The 13,349-nt window shown below is 46.4% G+C and overlaps 1 protein-coding gene across 1 annotated transcript in view; it reads left to right on the top strand.

The window, feature by feature from the left end:
• The window catches only part of fstl4 (follistatin-like 4), a 70,716-nt gene that overhangs the window by 27,826 nt on the left and 29,541 nt on the right, over window positions 1–13,349 (top strand). Inside the window, exon 4 of the mRNA XM_086131283.1 lies at window positions 5,498–5,740. Within this exon, the coding sequence (XP_085987409.1) occupies window positions 5,498–5,740 (243 nt within the window). The remainder of the gene's footprint in view (window positions 1–5,497; window positions 5,741–13,349) is intronic.

The raw sequence follows: 13,349 nt of genomic DNA, 5'->3' as shown, positions 1-13,349 counted from the left end.
GATAAAATCAAAAAGTTTGAAAATTATAGCGATGAAAAGAAATACAAAACCATCAGTCATATTATGTATTTTTTTCCCCCTGAATTGCACTGGTGCTACGCTGCAGTCTCCACTTTGTCTGGACTTCCTCGATGCCCGCATTCTCCTACTGGATAAAATCTGTCTCCTCACCACAGAGGCAAATAACGCTCGCTGAACAGTTTCACGCGACTTAAACGCCATCCGAGATTGTGACTCGCCAGGACATGTTTGCCGTGTCAAAAACGTTGCCTCGGTTAATGTCGACGTGAAATTCTCCTGCATAGCTACACAGGAGTGGCGCTTGCGTTGCGTTAAGGAGTTGTGCTGATTGCCGAGGTTGGCACATGAGCCCCTCCCCCACCCCACCCAACTCACATTTCACAGTCTAATCACATTAGCATGCAATTAAAGTGCATCCTCAATGAGGTTAGCGGCGTATTCCTCTTTAAACGAGCAACCTTCCCAGGCAGACGGCTTTATTTTCATATCTTCCACCCCCGCCGTACACTTTTTTTCCCCTCCTGCATTTGGTTAAAAAAGCACAACCATATATTTTTTTTTTCTTTTTAAACCCAAACGCTGAGTGCACTTTGCCTGAACTTCCTCTCCCGTGATCCGACGCAAGCTCCTCACTGAACTTGGCAAGCCTTCCTGGTGGAATTGCAAGGCCTTAAAGAAGGCATGCAGATTTTCCAAACAAACATTAATGTGTTGCTTTGCATCAATTGCGGGGAGACAAATGTCTCCCGCATGAGTCACAAGTGCAGTTTGGTGGGAATGAAAGCTTTATTTGCACTCAAAATGGAGTCGTTGAGTCAATAGTAGGACAGTTTGTGTGTGTTAGCTACGCTAATGCCCCTCAACAAGATACTGATTAGACTCCGGTCTGAATGAAAACGCTTTATGCAAAAATGGTAGAGTGCTACAAAACATGGCGGAAGGCCGCCATTTTTTTTTTCTAAGAAAATTGAAATGCATGCGGAAGGTCTCCCGTACATTTGTGCAATCTTCCCACGCTCTGCGGAACGTGTCACGTCCTCATCACATTATTTGGAAAAATCGTTCTCGTTTTATGTCAGGAGCTTGCCATTCCTTTTCGGGAGGCGCCGAAACGACATAAATATGTACGAGGGCGTGTTTGAGTGAGACTCCCTAAACAAGCTCATAAGTCACTTGTTTATCTGCTGCCCTTTCTAACGGCACTGACATCCGGCTAATGCTGCCTCGCTAATCGCATATGAAAGTGCTTTTGTCTCCATAATGTCAAGCCAAAGAGGACCCCACAGACACTTTAGTAGCGATTGTAATATTTCATCACTACGGGCGCACTTCACGGGCCACAATCCGGCATGAAAAGTTGCCTGGTCGTCAAGCCCACATTTAGACGGAGCGGAGTGAAGCGAAGCCTCTTGGCGCGGGCGCTAATATCGCCTCAGGGATGTGTTGTGATTTGTAATCATAGCCTCGTTTGTTAGGGATTTTTTTTTTTTTTTTTAGGGAGGGAGTGTTCATTGTCATGTGTGATGTAAATGAAGACCGTGATGTATTTTTTCACTCATTTGAGTCATCCAAAGGGTAATCGGATTAACATAACTACTCAAACATCGGCACGCGATTGAGGTTTTCAATAACCCAATCTGCTCAAATTCCACAGCGAACCAGTGAGTGCGTTTTGGAAAATAACTCAGTATTTGTGTGTGCCGGCAAAGTCAATTTATAATAAAGTAGCAGTTTGGCAAATAGTGAAAGTGTTGTCAAAGAGGCTTCAAGTTGTTCTGTACTGTCAAAATTAACCTAAAACTAAGAGAATGACACCCAGTGTGTTTAACTGGGTGGAACGCCCGGTGCAATATTGCTACAGATAAGCTAGCAAAAGTAGCATCGATTATGAGGTTTGTGTTTCAAAGTACGGTTTCAACTGTTAGGGTTTTTAATTATGATGTCATGGCAGATTTATAAGGGATTAGCGTTTTGTCGATTTGGCTTTCAAATGAGGGTTTCAGGCCAGGGTGTTTGTTCTAAGCAGCGTTATGTTTTCCAGACAGGGTTTTAAATTAGGTTTTGAAGACTCGGTGTCTGTTTTCAACAAGGGTTAGTATTTTCTTCTTCATATTTCAAGGCAAAGAGACCTGGTTTCAAATTGGGGTTTTAAATAATGGCTGGTGCACCGAATGAAGAATGCCCCTGTGTCGAGGTCTCAAGCGGACTGTTGCGGTTGTCGGGGTTCAGATGCCGCTAAACCCCCGCCCGTGTGAGGAGGCTTTCGCGGACCTCAAAGGCATTCCGGTGAGTAGCAGATTGCAGTCTACTTGGCGGCGATCAATAGACAAGCGCGCCGGGAAGGATTAGCGCGTGCACATTCGACAACGGCACGCGGACTCAATCTATTTTGAACGAGGAGAAAACTAAATGGGCCCTTGTGGTTTACCGACGACACATCAGCTAGCCTCGGGTTACTGGGCATAGCAACTGATCGTCTATGACTGGTTCCTGACTTGATTTGTGTCATTTTGGGCCTTGGTTCTCGACTCTCAGGGACTTTGACTTGTCCGTGACTTGGTTTTCGGCTCGGTTCTGTCCAGGTCTTTGCGTCGGCTTGGTGATGATCGGTACCAAAGAAACGTATCAGTCCACAATTAATAATTTGCGTGAGAAATGTGAGTGAGTGCGGGCAAAGCGTGCTTGAAAGCAGACGAGAGGCAAATGAGCTGATTTCACCTGCGCCACGAGGCAACGATTAGACTTTTCCCGATTTAATGAGAAGGTAAAACATGCGGTGAAGCATATTAAGGCTGCAGCGTCGAGTACTTTGTGCAACCGCTTTTTGCTTTCATATCCATGCGTTGAAAACAACACTCATATGGCCGGTAATCCACACTGAATACAAATTGTTCTGTTTTTGTTGCTGCAAACAGCTGCACGCCATCTGCTGCATCTTCAAGGGTGATATTTATCCCGCCCCCCACAGTATCTTCGCTGGGGCCATGAGCGATTCTCTAGCAGAAGAGCCAGACCAGCAGTAATCGCTATTGCACGACAAACCGTGGCAATTTACGTCGCAAATTACCGAGGAGGCAGACGGCGGCAAAGTATGTAGGAGGTGAATCGGAGAATTGATCAAATACTAAGATGCAAAAAGGTGCTCTGCTAATATATGGCAAGATAGCAACTTAGGAACCGGAGAAAGGCAAGATTTTAAATCATGTCCTGCATTTGAATACAAGAGAAGTGATGAAATGCTAGCATGTTAGCGGCTGCTATGCTAACAGGTCGCAAAGGACCAACCTGGGCAGAGAAAGCGCTAAGGCAGATTGGTAACGTATGATATGAGATGAGAATTGATCAAATGCTAACGTGCTAACAGCCACTATGCTAACATCTAGCAATTAATAACAACCAACACGGTTTGTTTTTGGATACATAGAAATACGTTAATGCACTTTTGTCTGTGTGTGTACGTTTTTCTTCTGCATCATATGATCGCAGTCATAATATCGTCCGCAATTCTGCTTTTTAGAAATCGTTTCACATTCTTATCCGTCTCGCCCTGCAAGTTTTTGTTGTTGTGTTGCATTGATATTCCATCCCAGCGAGCGCTTTGTCGCGTACGAGACGCCCATTGACGGCTTGTCCTCTGTGAATTCAATTATCGGCGGGCCGCTTCACCCCGCTAATCGAATAACGCGCCGCGTCAGCAAATTTTGACTCAACGACAAAAATGGAGTCAAAATGTCACGTGGGCACCCCCGGAGGCTTCGCGGGATGAGTGCCGGGTTTTAGGAAGCTCGCGAGTGTCCTTTGGCGCCTGCGGCGGCGGGCAAACATGGAAAAAAACCAACAACAAATAGCGCCAGCGATTCAATACAAAGATGCCGCGGGACGCCGCTAAAAGGATTTAAAGAGATTCCTCTCGCCCCGGGTTCAAGTCAATCCAGGCCTTCGAGTGGCTCGACGCGGCGAAGCTTTTGAGAGTTTCGCCGGGTCAAGTGGCGGGTGCATTCAACGCAGGGTGACAGTTTCAGTTCAAGTTGGGGTTTTAGCTAGGACACGTTTCAAAGTTGGGCTTTTAGTCAGGGTTTCAGTATCAAGGTATGTTTTGAAGCCACTTTTAGGTTCAAGTTAAGGTTTGCGTTTCAAGCCAGTGTGAGTCTTTCCAATTTGAGTTTCAAAGCAAGATTAGGGTGGGCGTGTCAAACGTGACACCGGTTTCGTTTCCGTGTCCCTCCTTTTCTGGGCGCCAGTTGTCTTGCGTTTTCCCATACGAGTCCAAAAGTATAAAAAGCTCGTCTCTCCAGCAAAAGTGCAAACCGGCGGCGCTCGTCGGTCATCACGCCGTCATCCTCTTAAAAGCTAATAAACATGTTGGCTTGTCAAAATGTCAGACAGATAAGACGGGCGAACAAACACGCCTCCATTGTGCCACAAATGGATCATTACAGCCCTCCGACCGAATGCCCCCCCTCCCCAACCACCCGCGGGAAGATGTCTTACATGGCAAATAAAGAACAAACAACACTGCAGTCCCCACTCGAACCCGCTTAGACGGGTAGGATTTAGCATTTTAGCCTGCCGAAAGAGCGCAAATGTCAAACATGTTGTGTATTGTTAGCAACTTGCGTGCTGCGTGCTTCTAAGTCGAGTCGGCGGTGGGCCACTAAGCGTTTTTAATCTCTCACGCCCCCGAGACCTCGAACCGTCTCCTTGGCGTGAGCGCATAGGTCGCCCAGGCGTAGGTTAGGGGCGGGGAGGGGGCTAGTTTGCATTTCCCACAGATGCTTCAGAGAGCGGGACACGACGGGCAATTAGTACGACGGGATAAGTCGGCAAGTGAACGCCCCTCCCGGGCGGATACGATATGCAATAATAAAGACTTAATTTTGATTACATTTTTTTTTTTAAAAAGCGCAACCGACCGCACGCTGCGGCTGCTTTATTATTTGACTTGTTTCCCATAGGAACCAATGGAAATAAATTTCAGCTGTTCAGTTTATTCAATGTGCAAGTGCACTTGGGGCTTGGAGGTGGGGCTTCAAGTCAGGGGTAGGGTTTCAAATTAGGATTAAAAGACAGGATTCATCTTTCACGGTCCGAGTCAGGGTTAAGGTTACAAAGTAGAATTTGAAGTCCGGCGCAGCGGTTTTCAAGTCGAGCTTCGATACAAGGTTAGCGTTTCAAACGAGTGTTTCAGATCAGGTTTAGGGCTCAGAAGAATTAAAGACAGGATTAAGGTTTTGATGAAAGTATTGTGAGTTCAAATGAAAGATTCCAGTTAGAATTTCAAATTCAAAACAAGGTTGAGGCTTACGTTTATGATTGCTTTCCATGTCGGGTTTGGGTTTCAAAATCATCTTCCAAAGCAGGGTTTGGGTTTTAAAAATGAGGTTTTCGAGCAATACCGTGCGTCAACTCTTGGGAGCGCTTTGTTTCCCCCATCGACCTGAGTTCATGAAGCGTCCGTTGTTCCTTTCCGTTCCAGCCGTCGCCGACCAGGACAGCAGTCCGTGCCGGAGGACTTACTGCGGTCGCGGCCGCCAGTGTGTGCTGATGGCGACGACCGGCCGCGCAGAGTGCGTGTGTCAGGAGAAGTGCCGCGCGTCCTTCGTGCCGGTGTGCGGCTCGGACGGACGTTTCTACGAGAACCACTGCGAGGTTTACCGAACCGCCTGCGCGGAGAGGAGGCGCATCTACGTGGTGCACAGCAAGGACTGCTTCTTCAAAGGTAAACGCCGTACCCGCGACGCCATGATTAGCGCTCGCATCGAGCATCGCCGTGTATGCTTTTGTTTTTTGTTTTGTCAGGACGCAGCCTCAGATACGAGCCGCGTGCGCTAAAATGTGATCGATGACTTCATGTCAGATTAAATTGCGCGATGAAACGTTTGACTCGAATCAAAATGCCGTACGATTCAGTCAAAGGAAGTTGCAATCTGAAATGATTGAAGATCATCAGGATTGGATTCCGTTGGATTAAGATTTGGTACGATAGGGTCAAATGAATACGATGTACGACGTGACGCGATGCCGTTCAGTCCAATGAGATACGATGCGAAACCATTCAGTCAAAGTTTAGATGCAAACATAATGACTAATTCTAATGACGACGAAACGATTTGGTGAAGTGGAATTGCGATACGATTAGAGACTCAATTAACGATTACGATACAATTCAGTCAAATTAATTGCCGATCCAGATGACTCTTGGGATACGATTGTGGTTGCGTTAAATCACGACGCAACGTGGTTTGCTCAAATGAAATGGACTCAAATTATGATGGGATACGATATGATTGACTCATTATGATGTGAGAGGGTTCCGTCAAATTCGGTGGCGAATCAATGTCATGTCCAATTATGAGTTCACGATGCCGTCAGATCGACTCTGGTTACGACGAATGCGATCCGGTTCAATTAAAGTGCAATTGCCTCCAATGATGATGCGGTGCAACGAACTTCAATTTGATTTGATTCACTCCAATTAAGATGCGACTGACTCCAACAATAGACACACGCGAAAGAAAATCGTTTCACGATATCAAGATGGAAGCAAATGATTGCTCTTCAATTCGATTATAGTTGACGTGCAGTCGCCCGGAAGATATTCTCGTTAACGTACAGCAGTCTGGTTCCATTTTTTTTCCAGAGGCGTTTTCTCAACGCGTTGACTGTCTGTCGAGTCGTTTTTAATTACAGGTGTGGTAAAAAAAAAATATATATATAATAATAATAATCATAAATAGTGTGGGCTGTGTCACCAACTGTAATGTTGTTTGTTTTGTTTTTTTAATTAAAATAAATTGTTTCGCGTTATTAAAGCTTGTTTTGATGCAGGCAGCTCAAGAACTCCCTCGAGGAGGACGGAGCCAAAATGAAGTCTGCGTACTTGAAGGCTTTTTGACTTCAATTTAATACAGAAACATTTCCACGGGAACAAAACAATTGTTTCTTTGAGGCACTTGTCGGGCGCGCCACCTGCCGCCGTGATCACCGTGGCAACCGGGACCGTCTGTAGTGGATACTCATTTAATGGAGATGAAAGAATCAAATTGTTTCTTGCAGTCGGGAGCTCCATGCCGGCGCTCAGGGTTGAGTTTGTCGTCTGGGAAACGATAGCCTGACGAGTACTGACAACGGCACTTAAATGCGACGCCATTCATGCCACGGCGGCAATTGAAGGCTGCAGTACGTACACGAGGCGTTTTTTGTTCTCACAAGCCACACATTATGGAAGATTGCCATTTTTATTTTCTTTTTCAGCGCTGCACAGAGGTCTTTCGTCAACAAAAACAGAGAAGCTCAGTCTGCGGGTAGCGCGCGTCGTGTTTGGCGATATTTTTTCGGTCAGTCCGGTGAACCCGTTTTGAAACGGCGCCGCGTCCTTGTAATGGGCAAGAGAATTTGCCGCCGATGTTTATTACAGTTATCAGAAGTCAAGACTGTTTTGGCGCTGTTGTTGACACTTCGAAAAATAGAAAAGATTTAAGTTGTCGCATATCTCCTAAATTATTAGAGCCATGGGCCATTTCATAGCAGCATAATTTGGACTCTTCAAACTGGTCCTGGTCGGTCTCCTCTGTTTCCTCAAAAGAAGACAAACTATTGACACTGCTCTGTCCCAAAGAGAAAAGGGTCAAAGTGTTTCCTAACAACATATCCCGTTGCACTGCATCTTCTCTTTCCGAAAAAGACGACAAACACTCGATGCGGTACTTTCCGAAAAAGAAAAGATTCAAGGGGCAAATTTGTCAAACTAAAATCGGGCTACTTCCTGGATCACAGACGTCCGCACGTTTGACATGGCGCCAACAACCTCTCACTCGCCAGAGGCCGAGCTGCACCCCGTTTCCAAGCCAAATATCGTACACTTTGCGAAACCAACACCATTCCTCCGATTTCGTTTGACAGCAACACAAGTACACCCCTTCAAAGTCCACTTCATCCCGACTCGAGGTTACGCCGCTCCCAGATATTCCCGTCCTTGTCTAACATCTGTTAGCGGCGTGGCTGGAAATCTCCTTTTCCAGGTCAGATTAAATATCTCTTCTCTGATCCCCTCAAAGGTGCGGACGTGTAAATAGAAAAGCTCGGGCTTTTTGGTGTCGTTCGCATGCGGGCTCACACACGCGATTCGTGGCGGCGGTTTTAATCGCCCCGTTAAGCCGAAAGGGATTCCTGGCCCGCGCCGGCGCGCATAGCTAATCCACATTAGCCACGTTCGCTCGCCACATTAGGGCCACTGAAGCCAGACGACGAAAAAAAGGTGCGCGTCGGGAGATAGAGGGGGAGGGAAAAAAAAAGGTCTGGTGATTAAGACTGCCGGCGAAGAAATAACAGCAGGCAGGCGGAAAGGAGTTGACGCGACGTGACTGGCGGTGGCGCGCCAGATATTTCCAAAACAAGCTAATTGACTTACACGGTCACTTGTTTGTCGCTGAATGTGGCTGAATGACAAACAACGGGGGAGCTTAGGCCTCGGTTGTCATGGTGACTGTGGGTCTGAGGAGAATTTTTGGTTTTGTCAGTTTCAAGGTGTCCCGATAAAAAAAATAAAAATGTGCCACACGCTTTGGTGAAAATACAGATGACTATTAGCGCAACATGGCAGCCCTGTTTAGCTAGCTGCCAAGTCGGTACGAGGATTACAAAGGGTGTGCAAAGTTTCCAAAAGGTTCTCAGGACTCATGATGGGAATGTTCTAAATTGGAAACTGTCAACCTTCCTTGCCCAGATGCAAAGGGCATTACAGTACGAGAACTGGTGGTTGCGGTTTTTTTGTGTCGTCTGACCATCATTGGCATGTAAAAGAAAATGGTGGCGCGTCAATCAGGGGCCGAGTCAACAAACTGTAGCGCTGCTGTTGGCTTCTTCATTTTATGGGGGTTTTCTCTGAAGAACGACTTCCCCCCACTTGACTTAACTTGATGTCACAGTAAATGAAACCCAAACTCCGCAGACGCTTTTAAGTGCTCCCCCCCTGCACAGTCTTTGGGCCCCCCGGACGTCTGATTCCGCACTCAAATGTTGATCAAAACTTCAACGCTGTGGTGTGAAAGTCAATTTGGCTTCGCTCCGGGCCACAGCCCAAAAGTGGCGGTGTCGAATTTGACCGCTTTTATCGGGATTGTTGTGACCAGTTGAAAGGCTCGCAAAGAAGAAACGGATCCTTCCGGTCCTGGCAGCAACGGCTTCGTTTTTTGCTTCTTGCCATTGACATCCCTTTTAAAAACGACCGACATTGGAGGAAGTACAACGGACGCACGACGGCGACTCCTCACCGCGCTAATTTGATCGTGCCAGTCGCGACCCCGCCGTTGATGAACAAAAAAAAGCCTCCGAAAAGCATCGGTAGCGGCTGATTAATCATCTCCGTCCTCCCTGATTGAATGCAGATTAAGAGAGTCGTCCCGTTTGCGCCGGCCGACGCTCACGCGAGGGGCGCTTGTTGGTCGCCCTCGGCGGCGGCGGCGGCGGCGGCGGACCATTTCCAGCTCGGAGCACTTCATTAGGGCCGAGTGTGGCACCCACTCGTACTTGAACGCCTCGCTGTTGACTCTGGCATCAAAGCGCCGCTTTTGGTGGGAGCCATCATGAAAAATTTCCACTGGTTCATTTCCCCAAGGTGGCCAGTGCTGGAGTTAAGTTGGAATATATTTTTTTTCTACCGTGTACATAAAAAAATATATATATTTTGGTCCGATTTATTCTAGAAGTTGTGCAGTCGGAGTCCTAAACTAGCCTGAGCAAAGGTGAACAAAAACAGAGGGAAAAGTCACTGGCCCACGTCAGCTCGTTATCTGACTTGACAGCGGACCGCCACTGAAATTGTTTGGGGGATTTTTTTTTTTTTTTCCCGCACAACAAAGCAAGCGTCAGTCAGGTTTGGCTCGCGAGGTTGAGGAGATATCTCGAATTGTCGCATTTGCGCCGCTCGGCTCGTAACGGGGACCTTCTGAGCGAGCGCCGAGCAACCCAAGCGTAGCGTTCGCGTTAATGTTACGCAGAGAAGGACTTTGGGCTAAGTTTCAAAAGCAAATCTGGACTCGTAAACTGTCAAGGCGTCGCCTTGAAATGAACGACGTGTTTCTGACTGCTTTGACATTGTTGTCACTCCGTCCTTGTTTTATCAGCAGTTTGCCGCGATCGCCTCGGACGCAAAATGCTTTTTGCGCCATTTAGGAAATGAGTTTGAGTGTGTCCTGTAACTGTTAGACGGGGGAGGGGGGCAAATTACTTGATGCTTGTTTTGGAGTGGACCACTTGCGGGAATTCTCCTCGGCTTTTAGCTGTCCGTTATCTGTCTGTCTGCGTCGGGCGCTGCACTTTCCTCTCGACTCTCCATCATTGGTGCCTCGTGCGTTGACAGCGCCGCTTTATTGCATTAGCCGTCCACGTGTGCCCCCTTTTTTTTTTTTTTTTTTTTTTGCGGGCGGACGCCATTAACCTGACAGTCGGCGTCATCAGCGGCTCGCCATCTTAAGTTAAAGCCGCGTGTCCTCCTCCAAAATGGAGTTAAAAGTTACCAAGGTCATGCCGTGGGAAACTTAAAAAGTTACCGTCGGGTGGGTGAGTGCTCGCCGAGTGTGACATTTCGGACCCCCCTTGCAAGACCTCCCTCGACAGCACTTTATTTGTTAACGCCGGCTTATTAACGAGGGGAGAAAGCCAACCGGCTGGCTTTCTCCCCTTTAGTCGCTCTCCTCCCCGCTAGTTCATTACGGCGGACATATTTGCCGTGGCAAATGGATCCTCCTATCCCAGATTGAGATGTCCCGCCATTTGTACGCGTATATCGTCCTCTCGCGCCTCCCCAATGAAAACAAGAAAATTCGCTTTGGACCGGCGGACTCGTAGCAAAACGAGGCGGATAATAGAAAACAACACTTAATGTTCATCACTTATTCATCGCGTGCGCCGCGGTAACAACCGCCGACAAACCTGGTGAAAAAAAATAGGCAGACGTCATTTGGAATGCGCCGTACGCGCTCTTCCCTGCCGTGTGAGAGAAATGTCGAAGCGAACGGCGCTCAAATCATAATTATGTTGATCATACGACATACTCGACGGCCTTCCCTTTTCCCACGCGCCGCTTGCTCTGCCTTCATCCCCAAATGGATCCAATCCATTCATTTCCTCAATATTCTTCATAAAATATTCCCATGGACACAAAGTAAAAAGCCAATCGCATAAAAATCTTATCTATCGCACGGGTGTCAAACTCAAGGCCCGGGGGCCAGATCTGGCCCGGCACATCATTTTACGTGTCCCGCGAAAGCAAATCAAACATCCCAACTTCCATGATGCTTTCTAAAATGGCTACCAAAATGTTAAATTAAAAAATAAGAGACATATTGCACGCATTTTCTTGCAACCAAACCTCTCAGTACAGTCACTGAAACAATAGTTGGATAAACCGTAATTGACTTTTTTAAAATTTTGGTTTCAGTCAGAACGGCCCTACAAGGGTAACTAAAACGTGGCCTACGATCCCTCGTGTCTAATCCCACGCTTCATTCAAAAGCAATGATTTGTTATTTTCCACCACCTCACCAAAATAAATAAATAAATAAATAAATAAATTTTAAAAATCACTATTGACAATGTGCAGAGAAAATTGAAATATTTTTACACTTTTAATTTGTTTTTTACTCCCCAAGTCCCACACTAGCTCCGTGCCGCAGGTCTACGTCGACAGATATGTAAATAAATATGTCGCCACGCATGCAGTGCGGGGGTTATGGAGACGGATAACCGGCGAGGTTTGCAGCAGCTTAAGTGGATGGATATGTAGCGCTCTCGAGACAGTAGGTTGGATCGATACGGTGATCGCTTCCCGCGTCCACATTCCTGGAGTTGCCCTTTTCGAGAGATCGATACTCGACGGCAAGATTAATAGCATAGACCGCACACAAATTTTTTTTTACAAACATTATTTATACAGAGCGCCTATCTCTTTTACTACTCGCTGTCCAATAACATTTTGCTACAAAGCAAAAATAAATAAATAATCCCATTTGCTTTGTTTTGGGTTTATTTTGTGATCCAAAAATGAAATAAATCGCAGGGGGACCCTGGTTTTTCGGTATTTAATTCATCTTTGAGGGTCTCATTACGGATGTATCATTAGAATCTGTGTCTCTTTGTTCCCTCTCTGGCTGTAATAAAATAATAAAAAAACAGACGGGGGGGGGGGCGAGAGGATTAAATTTGGCAGCAGTGGATGTCCCACTGTTCGCACACATTTGTGCCGTATGTTATTAATTAGAGTCATTAGGTGTGTCGTCATTTGTTCACAGCTCGTTATGCATTTCACGTTTCGCGTCTTTTAAAGGTTTGGACCAAACGCTCGCGCGCATCCGTATGCGGCTTTTAGCAAACCTCCTCATTAGTGGTCGTCTCATTGTGATTTATTGAAGGGGAGTTGTGGGGGGGGGGCGCTTAGGAGCACTCGGTCACATCTGTGGCAGCGCTAACAGGTGGTGGCGTATGATTTTTGGAGCCATTATGACGGATGCAAACGCCAAAAAGAAGAAGAAAAACAAAGCTGCCGCCAGCCGAGCGCGGAATTGGAAAGTGATGAATGATTTCATCTGGCTCCGACGCTTTGTTTGCTTGATGTTGGTTGTATCAGTTTAGTAGCGGCACGAAGGCAAAAACGCATAATTTGGCTGCCACTCTGTTTTTTTTTTTTATCAAGGCCGGAATGTGACAAGTGTCCATGAGATTTGAGGCGTCCACCTAAAATGACAAATGTCAATTTTAAAAATCATTGTCGGGCTACTGACTTCATCAGACGAAACATTTTTGTACAATCCGACTAACAAATGTTACAGCCATGTTTTAAAATGACTAAATGATTCATTTTCCCTGAAAATTCTACCCAAATTACCCCATTAAGCCAATGTGAAAGACAGGGTTGTGTATTGGCAACGGTGGTTTATCCTCAATTTTTTTTTCAAGAATAGCTCTATATTTTTTCACGATATATTTAGAGGCCTTCAAGTATGCGTGAACTTTCACTATACGCGGCCTGGCCTGGTCCTTATCCCCTCACAAATAGCAAGGGTTCATTTTGTAACAATACTCACAGCAACAGGCATATATTCTTTATCTTCCGGGGTGAAAAAAACTAATATTACAGCAGCTTACAGTAGTTGTGGAACTCCTTTTTGCTTGTGATCGCTGTCAATGGCGCTTCTATTCATTTCCATAGAGAAGGATGATTTGAGAGTGCAAATTAAATTCAACTCGTTACTCAAGGCATGACTGGGCCGTATCATAAGATGCCGTTTGAGAATCATTGCGGCCTCCAACCGTTCTTTTCGAGTTCAAAC

This window comes from Hippocampus guttulatus, chromosome 15 (assembly GCF_054856545.1).
Source record: "Hippocampus guttulatus isolate MCC_2025c chromosome 15, RoL_Hgut_1.0, whole genome shotgun sequence".
In the NCBI taxonomy this organism is placed as follows: Eukaryota; Metazoa; Chordata; class Actinopteri; order Syngnathiformes; family Syngnathidae; genus Hippocampus; species Hippocampus guttulatus.
This window is presented reverse-complemented; position numbering and strand designations above follow the sequence as displayed.